We start from the raw sequence: 27,583 nt of genomic DNA, 5'->3' as shown, positions 1-27,583 counted from the left end.
CTGTGCCCATCCTGCAAGCTCCTGTGCCATCAGCTCTTCTTGGAAGCAGTGTCCAGATAGTAATGCAGTGCATTGAGACTCTAGCCCCTCACTGCCCTCAGCAGTACAGCCTTGCCAACTGCTCTTGATAAAGGTCTCTAAATGCAACCGTTGGCCAAAGGAACTATTGAACATATCCCACTTCTCCCTTGCCTTCAGCTCCAGCTTGTGTGATGGTCACCTCCCCCAGACAGCAACTCTGCTTTGGTGCATGCTCTACCTCCTCCTGTGCAAGTCCGCTGCTGGAGGGCAGAGTTTTGCATGTGTACATGTACACACACACACAGAGCAGAGATGAAGAAGTTATTTTTCCCAGGTGCTCTTAAATGCAGTTTTCCTGGTTTGGGAGAAAAACGGTAAACCTGAATAATCACTCAATCAGACAGTTCTAGTCTCCTGACTTTTAATAAGATGCCAGGCACAGTCTGAGCCTTTTGGAAGCTAACTGTTCAGCAGGAAATTTCAAGTATTTTCTCTTTGCCTCTCATCTCCATGTGGTGGCTGTTGGCAGGGGTGACAAAGGACTGATGGACAGAGACTGCAGAGGATGGGTCTGTCCTTGTTCCTGTGAAGACAACAAAGGACAAAAAAAATCTGTGTTCCTGAAGTATTAAAACTAACCACTGGGAATTCGGGGTGGGGTGGCGGGGTGTGTGTCTGTGTGTGTGTGAGGTGTGTGCTTTGCACCTCAGGACCAAACGGGACTGCCAAACCATCAAGGACAGGGCTCTCTCTGACTCTAGCCATACAAAGCCTATGGCAGAATCTCTACTAAGAGTGTGGGGCTTGTGACAGGCACCCCAGAGCAGGGCTGTGTGCCTCCCACAGGTGATAGATGAAGCAGGTGTTTTTCTCCATCTCGTGTGCTGTGGGCGAGGAAGCATACAGCTGCAAGCAAAGTTTAGAACAGGAGCAGGCACTGGTCAAGTTCAAGCTTTGCCTTTGCTCAGCCTGGAAAGAGGAGGGGCAGGTGCCTGTTCCCTAGGATGGATCAGAAGCCAGGCTGAGACTGTGAAAGGCTTGGCAATGAAAAGGAGTCAGGCCCTGCAGTGAAGGTGAATGTGGCATGTTGCGTGCACAGGGCTGGAGGACTGTGGAACCGCAGGAAAAATGCCAGGAAAAGGAACTATGTTAACTTGAGGAAATTATATTTGATGCAAAATGTTAGGACTGGTGGTAGGACTCGGGACAGGCAGCCCTTGATTTCTGTAACATACCTCCAACTCTGTCATGAGCTGGGCACCTCAAACCTTCCACTTAAGTTCTCCCTTTCCCTCAGTTTAACCACTGGGATACAGGAACTCATCCTTACTTAGCATTGCTAATCACTTCCTACACTGAACCTGCAGCCTGGCAAGTTGCTTGACCAAGGGCCTTTGTCTGCATCTCCTTCCCTCTCCATACCCTTCAGGACCATGCCTGTGATGACAAAAGAGGCGTTGAGTCCTCACCTCATTCGCATGGGGCACTGTAGCTCATCACTGTAGTTTCTTCTGGAAGATGAGAAAACAAGTGCTGGTGAGATACAATTGCCAGAAACTCACTAAAACAACCCAGCATTGTGCCTCTGTTTCTAGGAGAGGCGTTCCCTCAGCCTAAAGGCCATGACTCCCCTCCACTGTGAGACATCAAACCACTGGAATGTGTCAAAGACTCTATGTGCAGCTGGTTTGGATTTGCCCAAGTCATGGGGCTTGCCATCTTTTGAAGCCATAAGTCCCAAACAGCTGCATTACAGTTATGGGTTCCTCACTTTCTGAAGCAATAGCAATCCCTGGCACATTTCTAGCTTTTCCTCCCACTGGGGACCACAGAGGACAAGTTGTTTTCAGTGTCATTCTTCTAAGGGGGTCCTCACTCTTCTAAGCCATCCCTTCCCTCTGCCCTTCCTGCCTCCCACAAAATGAGTGTACAAAATCATGGCTGTGAGATCCTTGCTCCCCTCCTGTTGGGAGAGTTAGACCCTAAGTGGATCTACATGCCAGCTTAAAGCTTGCAAGTTCTGGGACCAGAGAAAGAAGGATCTACCATTTTGAAACCCAAGAGGGTAAGTCCATCACTAGAGAACTTCTAAGGGGCAGTTAGATAAATGTGTCTAATAGACTTGAAAACTTAAAAAAAATTCTTTCCAGTGGTACATTTGGGTAGTTTCTGCAGTACAACATCTGAACTCACCTGGCATGTAGTAATCATAGACCTTGACATTAGCTGGCTTACGATCCTTCACTTGCATGTCCTGCTGCACCAGCAAAGTGTAGGCGTGAGGCTGTCTAGTCAGCTAAGACCAAGAGATGCAAGGATTACAGCCAGAACCAAAGTCCTGTGAGACAATCCCTTCCATCTGCTCTCACTCAGGCTCCGTGGAGACCTTACCACTGTGACAGATCTGTTCTGCTTTCCAGTCCATCTCAGAAATACCTTTTACTTTACGTTCTGTGGCCATCTCCCATTTTTGATCACCAAATTTAACTCAGCTCATGAGAGACATCAAACCCGCAGAGTCAATGTGCATTAGATATCTAAATGTAGCACTAGTGTTCCCAATGAATTCCACATTCTCATCCAGCTCTGCTCTGAGCTCCTTCATGCATCTTGCCTCAGTGGCTACTTTCTTATACACAGTCCCATTATCTCAGCTCTTATTCTCCAGTCTCACACAACCCTCATCATTAAGCAGACAAATGCAAGGTGTGGATAAACATCTGCTGGATGGTAGTAGTTACATGACCTTCTGTTGATTGGGCTCCACCTTGTGCTACCTGGCAGCCTGAGCTGAAATCTTTCTCTGTGCTGCCTTTCTGCTCTGTGCTGTAGATGTAACGAAAGCAGCACCTCTGCAAGTCTGCTGCATCCACATGACAATAACCCGCTTAATATGAGGCTAGCTTAGCTCAGCTTATTGATGACTGGGAATGAAGAATCACAGAAATGTAGAAGTGTTCCTTGGAAACTCTGAAGTTTTAAAATTCATTCCAGATCTTGTTTCTGGTGCTGTAGCTACAGAAAGGCTGGAGTGGGAGTGGTTGTTAATCTGTTGATTAATGAGGCGGTGGAGCAAGCACTGCTGCTCACACAACCATCTGGTTTAATTTGAGTGATCTTGGCAAACTCCATGAGCAATCTTGGATGCTCCCTACTACATTCAGGCTGCTTAAGGGCTTTCTAAGAATTTGGGCTTGTTTGAATTTACTAGATGGATCCTACTACTACTCCCCAATCCTGATCAGATACTGTACATGGACTTTCAACAATCTCTGAACAGTGCCAACAGATGTAGGCTTAACATCAGAGCTAGCCTCATTTCACTCAAGTGACCCTGTATACAAGCTCTACAGCTGAACTACTGCAGCCCGACACAACACGCTTTTTCAGGTCAGCAAACGTGGCTGGTATGCAGGAACAACAGCTCTGGATACTTACAATACTAATGGAACCAAGATACAAGAGTAAGCTAAAAGCTATCTGCCAGTCTGTAGTCCTTTTAATGATGATGTTAGCCTAAATTCCACTCACTTCCTCCAGGTAGAGAATGACTTGGTCAGCTTCGCTTTCAACTTTCTTCACTAAAGGCATTTTCTTTAGCTGAAAATAGGGGGGGAAATTGTCAGAAAGACTCTAACAGAAAGCAGAAATATTCAGGGATATTTGCCCTTGCAAGAGCATGGACAATATGTTCACATGGCCAAGGAAGCCCTTGGGGTAGGGGAAGGCAAGGTGTGGCCTGGGAGAGACTTTGGGTATAAAAATTTCTTGGGAAGAAAAGAACTGTGTTTCTCTGCCCACAGGAGCGATCACAGTTCTGCATATAATTCTGCATGGCGGACATCCATCACTGTTCCCACCCCAGCTGGACACAAACTCGCGGTCTCACCTCTTCCAGTGAACCTGCCATGGGGCTGTATCCAGACAGCAGCTCCACTTGGATCAGGACCATGTTGGTGGACACGCGGTTCCCTGTGTAGCTGCAGCAGGAACCCAGGGGACAGCACTAATGTTACTTTCTGAGCCATGATCTCCAGATACTCCAGCCCAGCTTTGGTACTCAGGTGGAGGAATCTGCCTTTCCTTCCAGTGTTTCTCCTGTAAGCATACCTGTTCTGTACTGTAACAAATCTTTGTGCTTCCCCTGATCTCTCTTTTAATTGTGTTGAGCCAAGGAGAATAAATTCCTTGGAAGGCTTCTGGAGTTATCTTCTCTAGGCATGACAGGGAGTATCACAGTCTCCGCCTGCTCTCTTGGCATTTCTGTCCCAAGTCAGGCAGGGGTACAGCAGAGGAGAGTGGTGTGACAGTCAACCAGGAGCAGAGGAAGGAAGACTTAGGAATAAGTGTCAGCAGTCAGTCCCACAGGACCTTCACATCACTAGTGTTTTGAGTCCTAATCCTAGAAGGGGGTGACCTTGAGACCACAGACCTTGAGAGAATTTGTGGTGACTGGCATGATAACAAGACAGGACTATAGCCTGTGCCATCCCTCTGGAGCCTTGTACCTTTCACCCAGCTGAAGAGAGCATAGTTAAATGAATGGGGACATAGCACTTAGACCTCATGAGTGAAGGAGAATCCTGGCCATCAAGAGACTGGTGTGGTGCAAGAAGCCTCTCGGCACAGGGGAGGCAAGGGGCAGCTGAGCGTCTCCTACCGAGCATGAACGGTGACAGGGAACTGGGTGGCGTTGGGTGCGGTGCACTCTGTCTGCACAGATACGGCAAAGGTGACGTCACTCCTCTGTGGAGGGATGTGGTAGCGCAGAATGGCCTGCGAGGACAGAAAGAAGCTAGCTGGTAGAAAATAACAGGGTTTTTTTTGTTGTTGTTGTTGTTGTTGGTTTTTTCTTTTTTTTTTCTGGAGAGTATCCTTGTCTAGCTTTTGGCTGCTGTTTGCTGCCCTGCACTGGTGTAAGAGAAAACTATGTTGTGGAAGTGGAGGTTCTGCTAGTGCACTGCTCCTAGTGGTGTTCACTGAACTTCTTGGGGAAGAGGTGCAGCTCTGACTAGATGGAGATGGTCCAGATGTCATTTGGGAAATTGATATTCCCTTCCTGTTGGATCCCAGCTACTCCTACCAGCCTTGAAGCCCTGATCTTGCAAATCACTGCTGTAGTCTGTTTTCAGTGTTGGCTAAGTAGCAAGGTGAGAGGTCCTCTGGCTTTCAAGGCTTTTCCCCCGACAGACCTTTTCTGCCTGGCTGGGCTTACCTGCAGGAAGAGGCACCCATGGCCCTGCACACGCACAGTATAATCCTGGGGAATGGCTGGTAGCTCCACTGTCTGCAGCAGGAGGCGATTGGTGTTGTCTACTTGGATGTTTTGGTTGAAACCCTCAGAGGAGAGAGAAGCCTCAAGATCAGGGCCATCCTTGCTAAAGGTCTTGGCTGCATACAAGGCTAGGGCTTCCAGAGCAACCACCGTGTCCTGAGGAAAGAGACACACATTGGGCAAAATAGTGTCCTTGCTTCCTGTGCATGCACAGTCCTTAGCCTTTCCCTCCCTCAAACTGCAGCCACAGCACAATAGGGGTTGAACTTTCCCCTTGGACTTTTAGGATGGGATTAGCTCAGAGTAATACCAGTATTTGTCTTTTCCCAACTTACAGGAGCTGTAAATCCATACATCTCTTGTTTTGTTTTGTTTTGTTTTGTTTTTACTATGGGCTGTGCTAGAACCCATTGCACAAACCATAACTGACGGCAGGTTCTCTGCTAATGATGGCTCAAGGGGATTACCTGGCTTGAAGCAAAGCCTCCATAAGGGTTTTGCTGCTTGGTGAGCCATGACACAATCTGGGATGCCTTTCTGATTTCATCTGAAGACAAACTTGACTTTGAAAGATGAGCCATGAGGATACTAGATGTCAATTCCACATCAACAGATGGAGCCCGATACCAATATAGGGAGTCTTCTTCCTGTTTGGACTGTTGACTCCAGAATATTTGGTCATCTAGAGGAGGAGTGGGAACACTTATGGAGTGCATAGCTGTATCTAATGACCTTGGAGTCCTACTCAGCCCCTGTGCCTAGGTACCTAGTGAACATGTACATTAGGACAAGATATGGGTGCATATCTCCCTATTTGCCCCCCACACCCTGCTTTTCCCAGTAAAAACCTAGGTCTGTGGGCTGGGAAGGAGCTCAACAACATCCATGAAGGTCCCCTAGTTTGGATGACTGGGAGACCAGGACTATGAGACTAAGTCCGTCTCACAGTATGGATATAGCCTGTGACAGCTTGGCAAACAGAGGCTGTCCAAGCCTTGGGCTCCCCACAGAGCTCTGCCAGTGCCCCCCACTCCTGCCCACCATTCCTTTGGTCGTTGAGCCCTGGGATCTCCACACATTTCTGCCAATGGCCTTCTCTCCTGCCCCACAGTCTTTGGTACCTGATATTATGGCAGCCTTGTCCAATCTTTTGAGTATTTTCTGCCTGAGGGCCTTATCACCTGCTACTGCAAAGGCATTTGCGGCTAGTGCCAGGCTGTAGAGGTTGGAACTGCCAGTATCAGCATTGACCAGGTCCTTTATACATTTCAGAGCTTTCCACACAACTGGATCCTAGGATACAATCAAAAGCACACCGTTTGCTGGCAGGGTGTATGGGGAGGGAATGCAGTCTCGATGTGTGCAGACCAGGGTGGAAACAGGGACGGGACACATGGGGAGAAAACTGGTAACGTAGCCCTGTGTGCACCCCAGGGTAACGTCCCTGCTGCCGATACTCACGGAGCGTGACATCCCTGAGTGTATGAGAGCTGTGATGATTGCAGAGCTCAGCCCCAGTCCTTCCTCCACTGCACCCTGCAGCCACCACAAAACAGAGAAGAGGAGGGCTGCCATGAGAAGGGAAAAAGATTGCAAAAAATGTTCAGTAGCAGATTTCAGTGCCAGGGGAAAGTGATGTTCCCACAACCCCACTGCAAGGCAGCACCTCACTTGAGGGCCAGGACAGTGGCTAGAGTATGGAGGAGCAAAAAAGGTATCTTTTGCAAGGGGAAGTGAAAGGTACCATTCTCTTCACTTAGAGGATTATCTGAGGTCCTGTCCACCGAACTGCTGCTAGCTCCACTTTGGTGGTACTCTGTGTGTGTCTGTGCATGCATAAATGCTGTGTTTCTGAGTGTTCAGGGCACATCCCTGGTAAGGTGAATCTCACATGAGTGGCTGCCATCAATCTCCATCCACTCAATTTCTGACTCCCTCTGTACAGGGGGGAACTAAGACTGAAGGAAGAAATGGCAGCTCAATAATGGGAAAGGAAGCTAAACCAGTTTACCAAGGGAATAATACAGAGCTTGAAAACTTTTTTTTTGTTTTGTTTTGGTTTGGTTTGGTTTGGTTTGGTTTTTTGAGGCATATGGTAGCTGTTGAGATGGGGCTAGGGCAGGGCACTGGTTCAGTTCCCATGCAAACCTCCATCATTCATAACTTGAAAAAGTGCCACCATGACTAAGCACAACCCTGAGTGTCACCCAAGGGTGACCCTGGGCACATCAGAGCCTCCCTCCTGCAGTAGGGTTTGTTTGTTCTTGGCACCCAAATTGGATCAGAAAGTGAAGGATCTCTGAGGTACCTAATGAACAGCCAGGACATGTCATACCATCAGACCATTGTTGAAGAGCTTCCCCTCACTCTTGAAGCAGCCAGATGGAGTCTGACTTTTAATCAGGGCACTGGCAGCATCCTTTATATTCTGCTCATCTATGTGGATGAAATCCCGGGCTTGGCTGAAGGTCTTGAGGACAAGAGCAGTAAGCCTAGAACCAAAGAAGAGAGAATAAAATCGAATTGAACCAGTCACTGATGCCCATCTCCAGCAGGAGACAGGAGTCTCTGTGTCTTCCACTATCTCAGCCCTGGAGAAATACCGGCAGGCCAGAGCCTCTGTGCAGATGGAGAATTGGAAGCAACGCATGAATTAGGTGCTCTTGAAGCTTGAGCTCAGATCCATTTGCAGGAAGAGAGAAAAAATTCACCAACAGTTCAGTGCCTCCCCCAGAGCTCTGCCAGTTCCAACGGGGTGCACTTGTGTGATTTAAAGCCAAGAGGACTGATATTTAGTGAGCTCATTCAGCCCCTTTCCCAATACTGTTTGGGCACAAAGCACTCTGTAAAACCTGGGAAGAGGGCGTCTTTGCAGCCAAGCTCTCAGAATCATTCTCAGTTTGGGTGCCCAAGCACAAACAATCAAACAAGTGTAATTCAAGTCAGTTCATTGGCACAATTCTCTTCCAAAAAGTCTCAGGAGCAGTTTCTGTTCAAAACTCCATACCTCCAGTCTCCCTGTTTCCCCAGACCAAAATCCAAGCCAGCTTGAGCCTGACCATGTCAAGCTGTTGTTCCTCAATGGTGTCTGGATATCTCTGCTTACCATGTGTTCCCTGGCTCACTTCCTTCCCCAAAGGCACTGTATGAGCCATCTGTGTGCTTGTACAGGAGTTGCCGCTGATATCCTGCAGGAAGAGGCTGGGGGTAGTGAAGATGCTCTGTGTCTGTTGTGTTCTCAAGGTGAAGACCTGCCCTACCAATCCTGCTGATCATTATAGAGAGCATTGTCTCTGAAGAATTCAGCAAAGGGATTTCAGAGGGGTGCCATGCACCCCTTGTTCAGCTGAGATACAGCAGCCTGATTTACGGTGCTGTAATTCCCATGGCGTCAGGCAAGTGATGCTGCACAAATCCTGTTCAGCACCAAGCCTCTGCTGAGATCCCCACTGCACAATCTACTGTAGTGGACATCACCAGCTTAATAACTCCAACATGAGCAGAAATCCACTTACCACTTTCCAGATAGCCAATTGCCTTCTTTTTGATTTCTGGAGTCAGTTGTCCTGTTTCTTCAAGGTATCGTGTGATAAAGACATTGGGGGCAAAATGAACCATGTTCTGCTCACCACAGCCACTGGACATCTGGAGGAGCTCATCTATGTTGTCCAGTGCTGTCCCCAAAATGTCACCTGTAGGACAGAACCACAGCTTTGGGGGCTTTACTTATTCTTGCATGTAAAAAATATCTGGTCTCATTGATTCTCAGATAACCTGCTATGACTGGTCTCAGTTCACCTCTGCTCACACTGGAGTGACTTTAATGTTTATAGAGCCCTGTAGGAACAGTGATATTGTGCTTGTCTATCTTTCCCTTGGCTGGTGAAATTATACACCCATCTGACCCAGCGTCACTTGTATACGAGAGATGGGGTGCTTCTCTGGAAGACATAAGGGCCCAGTATCACACCTCCCTGTACACATTCCCTCTTGTTACTCTGTTTGTTGAAGCAGACATGGTGGCACCAGAAGAAAAGACTTCTGCTGGGAAAAATCTTACTTTCTAAGATCGTCTTAAATCTCACCTAAGAAAGAGATGTAGGCTCTCTCCGACCCAAGGACCATGTTCTCTGGCATACTGAATGTGATCGTCTCTGAAGCTGAAGTTCCTGCAAATGGCAAAAGCATCAGAACAACGACAGGCAGGAGGGAGATGGCAGACCCACAGGCATACTCAGGAGATGGTGTAAACAAGGCTGGGATCACCTCATCAGTTGTTGAAATCAGCATTCGAAAGAGAGGATGACTCATGAGTCACTGTGAGGTGGTTAGGCAGTGACTTGGTGCTGCCAGGAGCTTGTAGTACTGGGTATAGCTGAATGGCTTTGCCTCTCCATAAAAGCTCCAAAATCCTTGACTTTCCCCTCCCCATGCACCTTCAGGTAGACCTAGAATTGTTCACACACCACACTGCTTCTGTTTGGTCTCCTTGCTCTGTGTGCATGTACAGCTCCAGTGGTAAGACAGTCCCTGTCTTTGGGGTACCCGCACCTACCTTTAGGGCACAGGACTGAGGTGTGGGTCTTTTCCTCCAGCAGTCCCTCTGCCTGATGGGGAAAAGGCTGGTCAGCTCAGGAGGGAGAGCAGTAGAATGAGAAAGCAGCTGCACAGCACCCCACCTTCCTGCAAGCACCTTTTCCATCCTCATGGGCCATGGACAGGGCCTCATGCAGACAGCAGGGATGTACGTGCCGACAGTGGAGTTTCACTGGGAAGCAGGTTTCTAAGCTGCTACGTGGCCTTTGCCCCCATTGCGTTGGTAGCAAGCAGTTCTGAAGTGTCTGTCCCATCAAGCGGAGGTGCTCAGCTCATGCACCAACCCAACCTACCCTTAGAATCACTCCTTCAGCAGCCTACCCAAGACACGTGCTTACCTGCCTGGCCAACTCTCCCTTCCCAGAGCCTCCCACTCGGCTGTTTTAAGCCTGGCCCAGTTCCAACCTTGCCAGGACCCTGAAGCATACTCTCACCTTCACCAGCAGGTGTTTAACCACTGTGTCCTTCCCTCCAGACTCTGGCACAACAGCTGTACCCTCTGTGCAAACATCTTCCTGCTCCATCACCTCAGCAGTGACAGTGACATTCACCTTCCCTAAAGAACAAAACATCAAGAGGCCAGTTGGCATAGCCATGCATACATTTTAGTTTGCTCAGCCTAAGGCTGCTCACTCATGCTTTGCTCACACTCTCCCTTCCAGCCCAGCTTTTGTTTCCTCAAGCCAGTGCCTCCCATTCCTGCCCCTCCCTTGTTCCCTTACCTAATTTTGTAGCCTTCACATCCCAGAAAAATGTTTTTGCTGAATCAGGACACAGACAAATAGTGAACTTGACATTTGCATGCACGAATTCAAAATCCCTGGAGTCCATTAGGCTAAGCTGGAGCTAGAGGTGAAACAAAAGGGAGTTCGGGTTACAGAGCTGCTGCTTTGTTTTTCTTTTCTGGTCCTTAATCCAAATGTCAGTCAAGCTCAGAAGCCCAGGGTGAGTATGATGATGGCCCTGTTGCAATATCTGTGGGGAACCAACAGCCCGCGGACATTGCAGTCCTGTAGGGTTGAGCTTATGGGGAGGGGTAAGCTGGACAGAAATGGCTCTGCATGGAGCTTTGTGAAGAGCTTCCTTGGTCTCTTTGGCCCAGCACCTGGGGAGGCAGCCCCTTCTCTGGGTCTCTGTCAGTGAAGTACTGTTACCACACATCCCCCAGCCCAAAAACCATCCTGGAGGGAGCCACTCACCACCATGCACTGCTGCAGGTAGCTGAAGACTTTGACTTTCAGGGGAAATGACTCTCCTCGGAAAACAGAGTAGGGCAAGATGGGTTCCACGAAGAAGGGCTTGAAGCTCCGTAGGCTGGTGGTATCTGAGATTCCCAAGCCATGGCTCTCTGAGATGCAGAAGGTCATGGCTCTCCAGTCTGTGATACTGTCAGGTACTGTGACAGCTAGCTCAGCAGCCCCTGAATCACTGAGGAGAAAACAGAATGAAAGGCGTTGTCTCCATCCCTGTAAAGATTTCTCTTGGGAAGATGAATACAGAAGGACTATGAACTGGAAGGGTGTGTGAAGATGTGGGGATTCCTGGGAAGTAGGACAGATGTATGGGAAGGTTAGCAAATAGGTGGGCAAGGAAGGACTGAGAGGCAAATGCAATCCAAAATTTACTTCTTGACAGTGTTGCACTTTAAATTGTTGTTTTGTGTGGGCACACAGGGTTCCCAGGGATCCATGTTATATACTTGGCCTGTGCCAGGGACTACTGTGTGACACTTCCACCGCACTACTACCCAAACTTGCAACCACAGCTCGGCAGACATCATTATAAGTGTCACTTACAGATCTGCATACACAAAATGGAAGATGGTCCCTGCCCTGAAATGGGCATAATCCAGCCAAATGAGATGGAGAGGCAGAGATCCTGTTTTACAGATGGAGAACATTGGCACGTGGGAGAATTAGGATGAGATGTGTGAATAAGGGGAGAACAGTGCATAACTTGACTTTGGCAAGGCCTTTGTCACAGTCTCCCATAGTATCCTTGTAGTCACATTAGTGTGTACTGGACAAGTCAATGATAAGGTGAGCAGAAAATTGACTGGACCATTGGGGACAAAGGATGGTTATTGGTGACACAAAGTCCATCTGATGGCTGTTTACCCGTGGCATCCCTCAGGGACTGACGCTTGGGCCAATACTGCTTAATGGCTTTATTAATGATCTGGATAATAGGAGAGAGGACATCCTCAGCAATTAGCAGACTAATCTTGCTGTGTATTAGACTATACCTTGTTGGGAAGGGGTTCCTGATATGCTGGAGGGAAAGGTTGCTATTAAAATGTAGATTGACAAGCTGGAAAAATGGGCTCAAACATGGGTAAATTTTGTATCTGGGATGGAATTACACCATGCAACAGTACAGGCTAGGCAGTGACTGGCTAGTAAGCAACTTTGCAGAAAAAGAGGTGGAGGTCCTGGTGGATAACAAGTTGAGCACGAGACATGTCATGTGCCCTTACAGCAATGAAGGCCATCTACTTCTGGACTGTGTTAAGAAGACTGCAGCCACTGGATTGAGGAAAGTTCTTTTTTCACTGTATTCCTTCATTGTGGGACCACATCTGTAGTATTGTGTCCCATTTTTGCCTTCTAGTATAAGAAAGATACTGATATACTTGAATGTATTCAGTGGAGGACTACCAAGATCGTCAGAAGGCTGGGACATTTCATGTACAAGGAATGGCTGAAAGAACCAGGGTTTTCAAACTTAAGAGGGAAAGGCTAGGGAGAGATCTTTCAGCTTTCTAAAGCTACATATTGGGAGGGTGTAGAGACAATGGAACCAGTTTCTTCTGAGGTATATATTGATAGGATGAACAGTAACAGACACAAGTTAGAACATGGGAAATTCTGACTTGAGATAAGAAAAAAAAAATAACATGAGCATGGTCAAACACTGGAACAGGTGCCCAGTTTGTGGAATCTCCATCCTTGGAGATACAGAGAACTTGACTACAATCTGATCTAACTGGACCTGCCTTGTGCAGGATTTTGAGCTACAGAGAATTGGAGGCCTCTTCCACCCTGTAGGAGTCTGTGATTTTAAGTTCCCCAGGATCATTTGGAAAATCTCAGGCAGAGCCAGGAACTGAACCAAACCTCCATTGGCCTTATCCACTTCTTCACACCTCCCTTTTCTTTGTGGGCACAGAAGGCAATAATGCCCTGGCTCTGCTCCTGCCCATTCCCTCTCTGCTGTGGCTGGTAGGAGGTCTGGATCCATGTGACGCCACAGCCCATAATTACTCACTTGATGGGAACCAGAGTCCAGATGAATGTCTCTGGAAACCAGGTACGTACTGGCCCTGCCTCGCTACCCAGCTCAACGTGCTCTGACTCAGCACGTTCAACAGCAGCATCTGTTTCTGGGTCCAAGTTGTCCAAGTCTGCCAGCTCGCCATAAGCTATTGGGAATACAAGCATTCATTCAAAGGCAGAGCAACTGTGAAATCAGGATAGAGTTCAGCTGGGAAAAGCTCAGATCTCTGTCCCTCCCACTCCCACTCCAATCCCCCTTGTCCTCTGCAAGATACCCTCAACCTACATGAAGTAGGTATTGTCTTCCACGAGACGACCCAGGAGACCACATGGATGCCAGTATGTGTGTGCTCCCCCATGAGGAACTCTACCTGCTCACACTTTTCCTCTCAGCCCCTGCAGAAGGGCCTAGATGCTGCCCAGTGCCAATCTTGGCTCATTCTCTGGTTTCCAGCAAGACCTTTCCTAGTCTTATAAACAGATGTCTTTTTCCTGAGACAGCTGCCTCATTTCCCCCCTTCACCATCTTATCTTCCTGTTTGCCAGCAGAAGCTTCCAGGCATGTTCATCCTATGCAGACACCTCTCCGCCCCTCCAGTGCACTGGACACACACACACGTCACGACCCTTCCCCTCTTCCTGTAGTGCACATCTCCTGTGCAACCTCCCACTCATCTTTGGAAGCCATCCCCAGTTCCTCAGCATACTGCATGTTCAGCTGCCCTCATGCAGCCTGTATGTTACCCGTGATTTCCAAAGAAACAGGATAAATCGAGATGTACACATGTAGTCGTAGTAGAAAGTGGTCTGCGTGCGGCACTCAATTGGAGACTTGATTTTAAGGCTGGTTAAAAATGTCAGACCTGAATTCTGGAGGAAAGAAGGGGAAGAAAAGAAGGTAGATTTCAGTGGACGGAGTGGTGTGTCTGAGGGTCTGTCTCTGCCCCCGCCTCCCAGCATATCAACCACCCTGTGTTGTTGCACCTCAGCCTGACGCGTGAATTTGTATAGGGAGAGAATGCAGAACCACCCTGCTCCCGAAACCTGGTCCTGGCCCCTCACGCCAAAGGAGGCTCTCTCCTGTCAGGATTGTAAGGCTGACCACTCGGATGTGTGTGCCCACACCCAAAGTCATTATTTTGGCGCCACAGTTTGCTCCCCACCCTAACACAAACTTGTTCTCGTCTTTCACCTGCTATTCCTTTCTAGTATTTTTTCCCTCGTTTCCCCAGTACCCCTTTTCTCTCAGGTGCTTTGCTTTTCCAACCTCCAATTTTCTGTGACTCAGGCTGACGCTCTCCTTCCAACCCCTGGAAAGTCTGAGGGTGTCGAGCTTGGGATAAATGGGCAGCTGGGTTCTAGGGACCTGCCTGATCAATGGGAATTTATTAAGCTGGGAGCATGGAGTGTCAGAGATCTCTAGTTCAGAAGTTTGGCAAATTCGGAACCTGAAGTTGCCAGTGTTTACAGGAAAGACACTCTGTGAAGCTACCCAGTGCTGACCTGGGATACAAAAGGGCTCAGCTCTGATATTTCAGGTTTTCTGGAAATTGGATTTACCTTCAGAAGTTCATAAACATCTGGCTGGGACACTGCATAAGCGTATCTGTTGTACATGAATGGTGACATTGTTCCTGGTGGAAGGGTGGTCTGAGGGGAACCAATGGTTCCTGGGCTCTTGTGGATAGTACAGTAGTCACTGTAAGAGTCTGTGAGGGTGCTGGGGTGCTCCTGAGAAGAGCTGAACATATTGTGCACCTGTAGACAGAGAATGAAAACAGTACAGGTCAGTGTGAGAAGTAGCAATTTTTTATTTCTAGCCAGAGATTTCCTGTGACCACAGAAGCAGAGCTTGGATCCTGCCTGCCACAAAAGCCCAGCCCCAAAGGTTTTTGAGCTCCAGGTAGAGCCTCCACAAGTTTTAGATGCACAGCACCAGAGATGAACGTGAACCCCTCTAGGGTACAGCTGCATAGCTGTGGCCAGTTCTAGCTCATAGATTGTACCTGTGAACTCAATGCATACAGTGAGGACTCCTTCCCTGTAAGAGTCATTAGACAGCTTCTTGTCTGACCAAAGGCACATCCTGGATCCACCAAGACAGTGGCAAGAGGCAATTCAAGGGTCCAAATGCATCCCCGGTCTAGAGGAGAAATGGGGCCCTTCCACTCCCAAGGCACCACTTACAGTCCAGTCTCTGAACGGAAGGACTGTCTGGTTCATGTCAGCCAGAACAGAGACATGGAGCCTATCACACAGTGGGCATTTTTTTTTCAATGTAACTCTGTTTTTCAGAGTACTGTCGTGAATTAGTCCAGGAGATGGAACTCTCTTGCCATCTGATTGCCAATGTGGCAAAGCACTCTAAGTTTAACAAGGATGTGACTTTGGGCTGTACTGGGGAATAACAGTGGGTTATTCTATTAGATCCCTCCGTGGAGACTGGAAGTTTTGACTGGTGTTTGATGTTGGCCTTCATTTTCTTCCCATGTCCTGTCCCTATTCAAGTACTTGTTGGTATATCCACTGTGCCTTATTAACCAGTGCCTGCCACCAGATACTCAAAAGGCATCTCCAATATTAGCAAGACTCAGCACTAAAGCGACTCACACTATCCCTGGATAGCTCAGCCTCTGGCCTCAGGAGAAGGACGCTCTGGTCTACAGCACGGATGCTACATAGGGAGCCTGGTGCAGCCTGCAAATGGAGATGCACAGCCGATCCTGGTAGAGCCACTGTGTCTGAGAAGCCAAGCTTCACCTGAAACAGCAGAAGAAAGAGGGACTGAAGACATTGACAGAGGAAAGAAAGGAGAGACTGACTACTGGATTCTGCTGGACATCTATTGCCAATTTGTAGTTAATGAGCTACCCTCCAGCCTACCTGTCCCTTTATGTTTTGCGCAATACTTACATGGTTCCTGAAGCACTTGGGGACTTTCAGACTGAAGGTGTCAGCTGCCACTTGTCCCTCAGGGAAGGCAGTGTAAACAAAGAGGGTAGCCATGGGTGAAATGAGGTCAATGGGCAGAGTGACATTGAAATCCCCACTATACTGACCTGAAGGAAGAAGGAAAAACAGAAAAAGTATAGGAAGAGGCAAGGAAGTCTGTCTCCCAGGATTACAGCAGCAACATGCTCATCCTCTATAATACTTCTGTACAGTTATTTGGATAAAAACTCTTCTGTCTTGCTTCTGGGGAGGCCACAGCTAGACCAGGATGTAGGTTAGTCCATTTCATAGCAGTGACCTTACATCATGAGGGATCTTGGCAACAGTGTGCACTTGGAAGAGAAATGACTTTCCACTTGAGTCCAGAAAAAAGATCCCGTGAGTTTTCTTGGAGGTCTCTGATAATTACTGCTTGGCAGATAAACTGTGACAACTTCATCATTTGATCAGAAAAAAAATTAGGGAAATTAAAAGACAGGAGAGAGATAGCATATTTGCCATTTCCTCTTGATTTTTTGTGCTAGCTCTGTTGTTTCCTGTTGGTCTCAGATCTCTTTTCTCTCCTTCCCCATTTAGGCTGGAGGGGCTTTCTTGTTGGATCCTTATTCTGTTCCTGGTATTTAGAAGCTCTTACCTAATATTGTATCAAGAAGTACTGTTGTTTGGCCATGATGCACAAGGGATCCTCTGGCCAAAACCTAAAGAGTAATGAACAGAGCAAAGGGTTGATAGTGCCTCTCTCTGCTCCGTGTCTCTGGGCCAGCAAATGGCCCTGTGCTGACACAGACCCATCACAAAGCTGACCTCATTGCTGGCTCTGCCCTGCACTCACCAGGTGGTAGAAGTCTGCTCTGGCAGCCCTGTCCTCCAGCTCTGTGGCTAGGATGCGATAGTGCACAGTGACCTGCTGCACATCCCCACAGGGCAGCATCACCTGCACTGGCTGGATCCTCACAGAGCTGCGGCTGGAAGAGTAGAAGGCCCTCAGTGTGAGGGATGCAGTGCCATAAGACACCCTCACATTTCGACCGCTTAAGTCCTCCGGCTGGGTCTTTGCCTGTGGCACAGAAAAGGTGGCTTGATGTCTGAAGGTTTCTTACAGCTCTCCCCACACCAAAACCAAGACTGACTGGACAGTGGTCTCTGAACTCTGCCATGGTAAGGTGTCTATTTCCACCTAAGCCAAGCTCAGTAAGACCCTTTCTGTGGTGCTTGGCATTGCCCGCTCCACCACGCTCTGGGATGCTTCTTCCCTAGTTCTTTTCCTGTCTTTCTGTTCCATACCATGTTGGAGTTTTTCCTTTGCTCCCCGTTCCTGCCCAGCCCCACAAAGCCCTTTCCACCTCAGAGAGAGGTGCTATGTAGGTAGACCTCAGTCACAACTTCATGGGGCCTCTGTTCACTGGCCCATCTCTCATCATGTCTCCTGACTGCTCAGGGACCATGTGTGGCACCAGGGGACAGAACTCTGGTTCTGCTGTGGGCTATTCCTCTGGCCCTAGATCTGTCATTTCACTGCTCCATGCCTCTGTCTCCTTGGCTATACCGAGACAATGACATAGTCTATAGGTCTGAGGGATGCATTGCTTAGTGCTAGCCAAATCCAATGTAATTATTGGGCTTGACCTGTAGTAGAACTTTACTGCTGTTGTCCCATGCTAACGTCTCTAAGGTGAAAGAGGCCATCCCAGTGTCATCCGTGAAGTAGGTCTTGGTCTGCTTCTTGCTACCATAGGACACTGTAAGAATCACCTCTCTGTTCTTCAGGTGTGTCCCATTGGCACTTTTGAGTTCCAGCTGTAATGATGCAGAGAACAGTCAGAGAATAGGAGACTGAAAATCTACCTCCTGGTAGAAGTCCCAGTTCCCCTCTCTGCAAGGGGCTCTCAGCGTGAACTCTAATTCCTCCAATCCCTCCCCGTTTATGCAGCAGCCATCTCATCTGGCAAAGCCATGTGTCTATCCTGTGGTCACACCTTTGGATTACATCTTGGCAGAGATGTCAAAGGAGAGACTGGGACAGAGGACTGTTCTAGCAGCCTTGGGCAGCGCAGAGCAAGGGGACCCCTCAGTAGTTCGGTGCCCACCATCCCCTTAGGCCCAGCTGCCAGGCTTTCCATGTTTCTGCCGTGTTCACTTACATGTCCATAGTAGGGAGCTCCTTGCTGATAGTAGTAGCTTGTCCCCCAGAATTGGAGAGTTGTGATATCAAAAGTGACCTTGCAGTTTTCAGTAGTGTTGAATTCCACCCCTAGGAAAGACAGGAGGTGCATGCAGGTGAGTATCATGCATCTGAGCAAAGGCAGCAAGATTGGGTGGACCGAGGTAAGGGATGGACTATCACTCATAGGGGATTGTAGGTTCTCCATATAACTTCGGGAGTCATTTAATACACACGCGCTCAGCAATAGTGCCTCCTACATTCTGACCTGCTAGAATGACAGCAGTCAACCAGGAGGTCTCTGCCAGACACTTCTCAAATGCTCTTTCTGACTTTGTTTCAGATGGTCCTACTCATAACTGTCCACTTCCATTCTCCTCCCATTCTCACAGCTGAGTCACTAGAAGGCAATATTTTTCCTTGCCTTCACCACATTAGTTTACAATCTGCTGTCTTGTCTTGTGGTGCCCATTTGAAATCACTGCAGTTGTTTGCTAAGTGAACGTGCGTCACTGCTTTCAGCAAGGGGCTGCAAAACATGTTCTTGTAAGGAAGTGTTTGTAAAATTTTGTAAGAGAAGGAACCTTACAGGATGGAATATTTAACAGTAGCTCTGGACAAGTAGCCTCATCGCCCTATCTGGGATGTGGAGATAAATCTGACGAGGAGCTATTAACAGTACACAGTCAGGGTCTTGGTTGTCGCTGGTTGCTCTGAGTATCTCCTCATTCCAATGGACTTTCTTAAAGTATGGTTTAAGAACAAAAACACCTGGCCTGGCCCACCTCTATGCACATTTCTTCTGTGACTAGAAGATGAGAAAAAGCAGCTCTTCCCATCTCTGCTAAACCAAAGTGACTGGCAGAGCTGGACTGGCCACAACAGCTTGTGGAGGAGCAAGTCTACTGGTAAAATCCATTCTGCAACTGGGAGAACTCACATGTCCTGTGTAAGTCAGCCCTGGGTGGTATGGTACACGAGAACATCCATGCTGCCATAGTGCTCCCAGGGAAGACACAACCCTCTGAACACTTGACCCCATGGGAGCCAGTGCAGAAAGCTCCAGTGGTTTGATGGGAAGACGCAAGGATCTATAAGGAGTCTTACAAGCATGTTGTATGAGTGTTACAAAATTAAAAGATTTTCCACAAAGTGTGGAATCAGTTTTTGCTACCTGTTCCACTTTCTTTCAGAAAAGCCACAGCTTCCAGGTTGAAATCATAATTGTCACTACGCTTCTGGTGGTAGATCTTAATATTCACCTCAGTGTCAAAGCAGCCATTCTTGTTTGTCTGGGGATGTGAAATTGTATCTGTTAACCATTCATGAATGCACTAATCCCTTCTGCAGTGCAGATCAAACCCAAGGCCCAGAAGTCTAAAAGTACATGACTAAGACACTTGAATTAAAGGAGCAACTCCTACACTGGCATGAAACGTACTTCTTTTCTGTGGAGCTGTCACTAATAGGAGATGCTGTTTCACACATGTTTCATCTTTACACACTCACTTATGTGCCAGTAGCAAACATGAGCTGTCATTTCTCCCTGACAATATGATTTCTTCTGCTAGGGTAGGATTTATCTTTAAGAGATGTGCTGGGTTACTTAAAAATATGTTAAAAAATATAGATACATTCATTCAATCCTAGAGATGAATGAGTAAAGTCTGTGCTGAACCGTAATTGCTTGCTTAGATGCAAGAGGTAATTTCTGTGTCTCCAAAACAGCTGTTTCTGGGGAACAGCACATAGATGTTTCCACCAGATTAAAAGGTGGTGCTAAAAAGCATCCAGTGAAAGTGAATTGATGTGAACAGTGTTTGTATTTTTTTATTGCCCTGTTGCAATACCTGTTTTGTAGGAAAATCTGAAATAGTTAGCTTGCCTACAGATGCTTCTTACTTTGAGTGCATCTAAGTGCAGTCAGAGAAGTCACTGACAGGGGCTAAGATTGCTACACTGGGACGTTAAGGACATACCAGTCCTTAACTCATTATTCATCCCCAAGCAAAGAGCATGCTGCTTCAATAGCTGATGTCTGTACCACTCCTTCCTTTGGTATTCTTCCCTCTATTGGCCCCTGTTGCTCTCTTTTGCAAGAGGAGTGGATCTCCCACGTGCTCACCTCGCCAGTGTAATCCTTACAAATACTGTGCTTGGCTTTGGAAGACTTCCGATGATAGCGTATATGTTTACGGCAGACCACAGCCTTCACACTACCTAGGACTGGTTTCCCATACGTGTACCTGGGAAACATAGCAGAGAGGACTTACATACAGAAACACTGGCGTAAGGGTGAATAGTATCGGCTTTAGCCTGTGGTTTGCAGCTATACAACCCAGCAGCCAGCACTATCTTCATGGTTCATGAGCTCAGCAGAGGCCAAGAAGTTAAAATGACTTTATCAGATTGAGACAGGAGGCAGTGGAGGGTGAATTCTCTCCAAGACAACACTAGCTCTACCAGGCAGTGCTAGGGGACCTTGTGCTGGTCACAAGTTGATTCATTATTCCTTCCGCATGGGCACTAATCAATGCAGCAGAGGTACTGTATTGTAGGGCACATGGCCCACTGAGGGGATCCACTGCCACACGTTCAAACTCACAGAGAAAGAAGTAGGGAGAGAGAATATGGAGAAAGGTGAGAGTCTAGGAGAATTCGTTAGCAAAGGATGACAGGGTACCAGGCTTTGGGGTGGGGGTAGGGTTGGCAGAGACCACTTGGAGCTCAGTTATTGACAGCTGTGCAGTTTTCAAACCAGTAAGAATGCACCTTCTGTCACAATAAGTCAGCTCACATGCCACAGACGTGGAGACGGAAGTTCTCCTCTAAGATGGTGACCACCTGAGGCATCTGGATGGAGACACTGAACTTGGGAAGCACTGTGCAAAAGCAGGAGAAATATAATTCAGTGAGAACAGAGACAGGTCATTTGTTCTAATCCTTCCCAAATGGTTGTTCACAGAAAACAAATCTCTCCTTTTGTTCCCTGACTACCAGCACAGGGCCTGGTAGCAATGCACCAGCAGCCCAGCCAGAGGAGTGTGGTGGGAGCAGACAGCCTTAGTCTCCTCCCCAGAGCACAGCTGTGGAACAGCGCCTCAGTCCATCCTTAGGACATGGGGGAGGAGAAAGCCAGTGGGCCTGAGCAAAAGTCAGTGATTACACTTGCTGGCAGGCAGTTGGACATCTCAGGTGCTAGCACAACTAGCACAGCTGTTCACAAGCTGCATGGGCCATCCAACTCCATGTGAGAGAGGGGGGCTGGAGGCAATACATCTTTCTCTGCTGCCGTCAGCTCCCTGAAACTCTTACCATACTCCTCGACCCTGAAGGTATGTGTGCGGTCAGGCATTTTGATGGTGTACTCTCCAACCAGTGCTTCTGCAGCCAGAGGGAAGGACAGATCCACAATGCCTCCCAGAGGCATCACATTGAGCCACTGTGCAATTTGGTTCCCTTTGGGGTCCTGCATAGGCAGTAATAGAGCATAGTTATTTCCCAGTGCAAAAAGAGACTCTTTTGCAGGATGTCCAAGCTACCACCGCATGGTCTGAGCACATATCATCTTGTTCTGAGAGTCCAGGTCTATGACAGCTACAGTGCTCAGGTGAGTCTGAGCTCGAAGAGGATAGGGTTTTTCTCCCTGTCTCATTGACAAAGTCTATCATATTATTGCTCTCTGGTGGCACGGCCATCTCAATGACTACTGCAAAACTGTGGTTTACTGCCTACCTGTCTCACTAAGAGATAGAGGTGGTCCCTCTTAGAGACCCCTGTGGTAATCTGAGCTGGCATAGCCCCCAGATCACTGTGGAGAAGGTCGGTCCTGACAACACATGATGCCTGAGGCATGAGCTACTTGGGAGTGATTACTGGGGAGTCTGATGTCTTGAATCCCCAGGACAGTCTAGGGAAATGAGTCCCCAGAATGCAGGGGACCATGAGGCCCAGTATAGAAAGGAGGCTGTAAAGACCTGGGATGCAAGGGCATTTGGAGGCTTTGTTAACTGTCACATTCAATCCATGATGGACAGTGTTCTCCCACTGCTGGTTCTTGGGAGGGCAAGATGCAGAACTCTGGCTACAGTCACACTGCCCAGCCAGGAAGGACTCTGATGAGTTGATGGATGCTTTATAAACATATGGAACAAATGGGAACTGTTGTTTGAAAGGGTGACGCTGGATCAGAGTACAATGTTTGTATAAACTGGCATAAAGCATTGCATAGGTGTCTCTGAAACCATATGTTTATGTATTGATTGCTTGTTTGATACTGCATGCAAATGTGCATTAGCTACTGCCAATTGCTAGTTGGAACTGTGACCTCTCTGCATGGGTTATTACAAATGCCCCACCACTTTCAGGTATCTTAGCTCAGGTGATTGCAGTCCATATTTTACCTATCATATTGAAACTAAACTAAGAGATTTTGAGAACAATATACTGAATGCTGCTTTAGGAATTTTCTCTAGCTGTGTAGCCACCACACTAACTGGTCAAACTTTTATTTTCTGTATGTTAAATATAAAAGCCTCCTTAAAGAAACTTCAGACTTTTCAGAAATCTTCAATTCACAGGGCAGAGGGACTAAAAGTCCTGTGACCACTCTAGAAAAGTTTTCTGGACTGATTTTCAGTGGCACCCATCATTTACTCTAGGGACCCCTGTGTGATCAGTATCATGACTCTGCACTGCCAAACTTGTGTGGATACTAAAGGAAGGAAGGAAGGGCAAGTCATCAAGGACTGTTCCCATTCATTCTGAGGTGTCTGCATCCATATTTCCCCACCACCATCTCCAAACCTGTGTCTTCCCCAAGGTGAGAAGAGATCACCACTTTCAGTAAAGTAGGTTCTTTACCTTCAGTTCCACCAGGCGGTGCTGTGGGGAGGAAATAACAGTTACTGGTGGGATGTTTTCAGGTAAGATGCCATCCACCTTCCTGGACTTCTTTATCCCCCAACCATCCATGAGTTTTTCCTAAGCAATTCCCAGGGATTTCCTGTAACCCAGCACCTCATTGCAGGTGGTGCCCAATGCTGTTTGTAAGCAGCGAAAGCAACACTGAGACTAGCTGTCCACAAAAGGATCACCCAGCTGGGCCAAGCACCGATCAAGAAGTCATGGAGGCAGCCCATAGCATTTTCAGACTTAATAAGGTTTCTCCCTTCTGGACTTACCGTTTCATTGCTGGCAATAAAGTTCTGATCCAAGGTTACAATTCGCAACTTGACTATAGAGCAAAAGAAAAACAGGACTGGCTGAAATGAAATCAAGTCTGTTAATAACAATAAGAATGAATGGCTAAGAAAGACATGCCCATGCACTTCACTGAGTGTGGGCAGCAGCTAGAGCCATCCACTCCTGGGCCTATGCTCAAAGCCCTGCTGTGAGCTGGCAGTCTGCTGGAAAAAAAGAGGTAAGAGAGGCTGTGTGGGCTTTCTGGGAAGGCTGGCTGTGCTGATGAGAAACAGCATTTTTCTGGACACTGGACCTGTGGTGGGACACTCAGTCTTGCCTGCAGTGAAGGTCATGCCAGTGGAAAGTGTGGAGAGGCATGGGAGAAACAGCTGGACCCTGTGGTGATCTGAGCTGTGCCAAGGTAGTGATGGGGCCAGCAGGACCAGATCCTCCTCTGAGGGAGTCTGTGGGAGAGAGAGGGGTTTGGGGCACTGACAGACTATTGTGGCTTTGACTGGAGCAATCATGAATATAGCACACTGGCATGTGAACGTTTCATCACGCATCAGCCAAAACACACAAGCCCTGTTCACACTGGCATGCTGTCTGAGTATGGCTAGTACTGGAGAAAACATGCGCTGTGCTGATGTAGGAGAGAGGTATCCCCAAATCCCTCAAAGCCTAGAAGGGAGATGAAGCCTGTGACCCATGTCCCTTGCAGAGCAGGTCCCACTCCAAGTGCTAAAGGCTACCCCGTATTTTGTGGCCTCTCTCACAAGACATGGCATTCTGTCCATACCAATCTGTCCAGGTTTGTACACAGGTTTGTCTGTCTGGATAAAAGTCTTCTTGTCTGCATGCCTGATTAGGACTTTCTGTTTCTTCTGAAATTCTGAGTTGGCTTCCAGGACTGTGATAACAATAAAAGCCACTTCATCGGGGTTTCCAACAGGAGGAGGGACCTGTAGGCATAGTTGTAACCATCATTCAGGGTGGATCCCATCCATGGATCCCTAGGCTTTTGGAATAACAATTATCATACTGCTTTTATATTGCTCCAGTTCTTCTTGCTCTGAAAGACCTCACAGTACTTTTCAGAATGTTTTCTAGAAGAGTAAAACATCAGTGGGACTACACAGCAGGAAGGACACTGGCAGACCTATACAGGCTGAAGCAGAAGATTCAGTGCCCAATTAAGATGCCTCCATGGGAAGACACAATTCTTTGCCTTCCTGCCTGGCAAGAGCAGAACTCATGCACTGTCCACCCTACTGACAACCCTTGAAAAAATCTTCCTCACCTGGAAGCTTGTGCAATGAAAGAAGGTGAGCTGAGAGATGGACTGAGTGATCAGAGTCTCATTCCCAGCTCTGCTTTGCAAGGTTACTGTCACATGGATCGGGACTGCTTGCTTTCTGCTGAGCTGGAGGCACACTGTCTCTGAGAAGGGGTAGTAGAGCTGAGATGGTATTGCCACGGCATAATTTCTATTAAGAAAGAAAAAAAAAAGTCAGGTGAAATTGATTTGCTAAGAGGACAGGTTTTGACCACAGGATTTGGGTACTTCCTAACAAGACTTCTGGTCTCTTCATTCCACTGTCACGATGCCAGTGGGACAAGATCACACCCTTCTTCTCATCTATAGGTACTGTAGTGAATCTCTTCAGCTCCTGACACTCCTGTCCTCCTTGCTCTCTTATGCCAGATCTCACACCTCTGTGGCTACTCTCATAGCTGTGCCCATGGACGACACCAAGATGATGTTAATTTTTTTTGTTGGTTTTTTTTTCTTTTTATACTGCACTGCAGCAACTAGGACCAAAGAAAAGCCAACATTCAAGCAGGTTTGAAAACTCTTATCATTGACTCATCCTGCTTACTGCCTCTGGACAGGTTCAGCAGTGGCATGTTTTGCAGCAACGGGAGAGCAGGGCCTGGAAAGATCAGAACAGCAAGAAGCAGGGATGTGACCTGGTGGCAGTTCTTCATTGGAGCTCAGCACCCTGGAAGAGGGAGTCAAAGTCCTGCTTGCCAGGAGTCTTGAGTGCTTTCACGCTTGACTGCTGTCAAGCTGCCTTGAGCAGCTTGTCTGATGCTAATATTAGGGGATCTGTTAACAGATGACAACGTGTCCTGGTTTGGGCAGGGAGACAGTTAATTTTCTTCCTAGCAGCTGGTATAATGCTGTGTTTTGGATTTAGTATGAGAATAATGTTGGTAACACACTGATGTTTTAGTTGTTGCCAAGCAGTCAAGGACTTTTCAGCTTCTTATACTGGTCTGCCAACAAGAAGGTGAGGGATGCCCAAAAAGCTGGGAGGGGACACAGGCAGGACAACTGACCCAAACTGGCCAAAGGGATATTCCATACCATATGACGTCATGCTCCATCTGGAGCACCCAGCTGGGGTGTTGGCCAGGAGGCGGTGCAGCTTAGGAACTAGCTGAGCATCCATTCTGGGTGGTGAGCAATTGTGCTGTGCATCATTTGTTTTGTATGTGCTATCATCATCATCATCATCATCATCACCATCCTTGTCTGTCTTATTAAACTGTCTTTATCTCAACCCATAAATTTTACCTTTTAGATTCTCTCCCCATCCCACTGTGGGGGGACGGACGGACTGAGCGAACGGCTGTGTGAACAATTTTAGCTGCCTGCCAGGTTAAACTACAACATGACAACATTTTGATTTTCCTACTTAAGCTGACTCATGGTGCCTCCTTCCTGCCACTGGGCCAAAGGATGGAATGAGCACTAAAGACTCACTGCTTGAACCTCCCATACCTCTTTTGCTCCTAAAGACCCTTTACTCTGGAACATTTTCTCACACCCCTTTGACAATTCATGTCTTGTCCTTGCCTTCTGAGCTATAAAAATACTAGACAGCATATCTGAGGCTGTCATTGAAGGATCCCAAAGGCCAGGCTGGATTACTTTCTCATGAATCTATAAAAACCATTGACATACAGGCGGGACAGCAGACAGCCTGCTGAAGCAAGCAGTATTTCCATAAGCAAAGCTTCATGCTGAAGGTCACAGTTGGAAACAGGTAGCAGTAAAACATCATTTGAGTGGGAGCTGTGTCAGCCTATGTCCTAGAGGAAGAGGCTGTACTCCCACTGGAAAAGATTTTTAAAACTAGACTTGTGCATGCCACACCACATGGCAGGAGAGAACCCAGCTACAACCCAGCAACATATTTCCTGCTGTAATATCTACTGTTCAAGCACAGCCACATTTCTGTTTGCACTTAGGCCATGGCTGCAAAAGCAAAGGCCTTCAAAAAGCAAGAGCAAGTTCACAAGCCAGTATATCACAGCAGTGCCTGCTGGAACAGGAGTTGCATTCCTGATAAAGTATATGAAGAGAAGCAGTGCTGGGAATTGTCCTTGCCAGAGGTCTGAGAAAAGGCATGGAGGGAGCAGATGGCCAGCCAAGCCAGAATGAACACACTGCTTTACAGAGAGCATTCCAGCTCACATTTTCCCAGTTTGTAAAGGCACTCAGCTTTGTCCACTAGATTTAAATGGTGACCTATGACTACCTATGACTCTGGGTAGAAAAGCATAGCCCAAAAGGAAATATATTCTGGAGCACAGCAGGAGACGTGAGATGTTGGCAGGTCAGAATTAAACACAAGTAGAAAACTGGCAGAGTTGCTCTGCCTGAGTCGTGCAGAAATACATGGTTTACATCAAAGGCACTAAAGGGAGAACCAGTGAGGAGGGGCGGGGGGGTGAGAAATAAGCGAAACCTTGGGAATACAAGAAATTATGCCTCCCTGGAAAAACACTCCTGGTCTTAGAACTTCTGTCCTGTTTCTGTCACACCTCCACCCCTCCAGCATACCCCACAGACCAGAGCGCATATGCGAAGCAGCTGAGGTTCTTACAGCATTGAGGATGTTCCAGCCGTGCTAGGCAGGAGAAGGATGCTGCCCCACAAGAAAGCGATGGTCCACATAGCTGATTGCAGGTCGGATCCCTCTACAGAAAGCTTAGTCTCTCTTCTGTCCCCCCTTCACCCCTGATTCTGCTGTCTTCTTTCTTCCCTTTCATCCAGAGCTGAAGGACTACTCAGCTCCTGCCCCGACAGGGTGCCTGTCTCTCTCTTGG

The 27,583-nt window shown here is 47.8% G+C and overlaps 1 protein-coding gene across 2 annotated transcripts; it reads right to left on the bottom strand.

The window, feature by feature from the left end:
- Positions 1–430: 430 nt before the first annotated feature.
- LOC129208645 (alpha-2-macroglobulin-like protein 1) lies at positions 431–27,583 on the bottom strand. Of its 2 annotated transcripts, XM_054831736.1 has the most exons (36): positions 27,361–27,583; positions 24,765–24,951; positions 24,264–24,426; positions 23,464–23,516; positions 23,144–23,164; positions 21,596–21,749; positions 21,078–21,162; positions 20,406–20,526; positions 19,455–19,572; positions 18,261–18,370; positions 17,746–17,916; positions 16,952–17,176; positions 16,754–16,817; positions 16,081–16,226; positions 15,778–15,927; positions 14,728–14,925; positions 13,950–14,037; positions 13,160–13,313; positions 11,092–11,320; positions 10,615–10,738; positions 10,327–10,448; positions 9,852–9,903; positions 9,382–9,465; positions 8,812–8,988; positions 8,403–8,484; positions 7,632–7,788; positions 6,758–6,832; positions 6,418–6,589; positions 5,764–5,978; positions 5,237–5,452; positions 4,682–4,797; positions 3,911–4,001; positions 3,553–3,621; positions 2,215–2,317; positions 1,491–1,532; positions 431–604 (listed from the first exon to the last, which is right to left on the bottom strand). In XM_054831736.1, exons 1-35 carry the CDS (start codon positions 27,429–27,431, stop codon positions 1,492–1,494), a joined length of 4,404 nt encoding a protein of 1,467 aa, XP_054687711.1. In that variant the 5' UTR covers positions 27,432–27,583; the 3' UTR covers positions 431–604; position 1,491. The 2 variants fall into 2 exon arrangements, with proteins under 2 accessions (XP_054687711.1, XP_054687721.1); XM_054831746.1 differs by lacking the exons at positions 431–604; positions 1,491–1,532 and having other exon boundaries at positions 3,911–4,119; positions 27,361–27,577.

This window comes from Grus americana, chromosome 1, assembly GCF_028858705.1.
Source record: "Grus americana isolate bGruAme1 chromosome 1, bGruAme1.mat, whole genome shotgun sequence".
Taxonomy (NCBI): Eukaryota; Metazoa; Chordata; class Aves; order Gruiformes; family Gruidae; genus Grus; species Grus americana.
The sequence above is the reverse complement of the archived record's forward strand: the minus strand, read 5'-3'. Positions and strand labels throughout refer to the sequence as shown.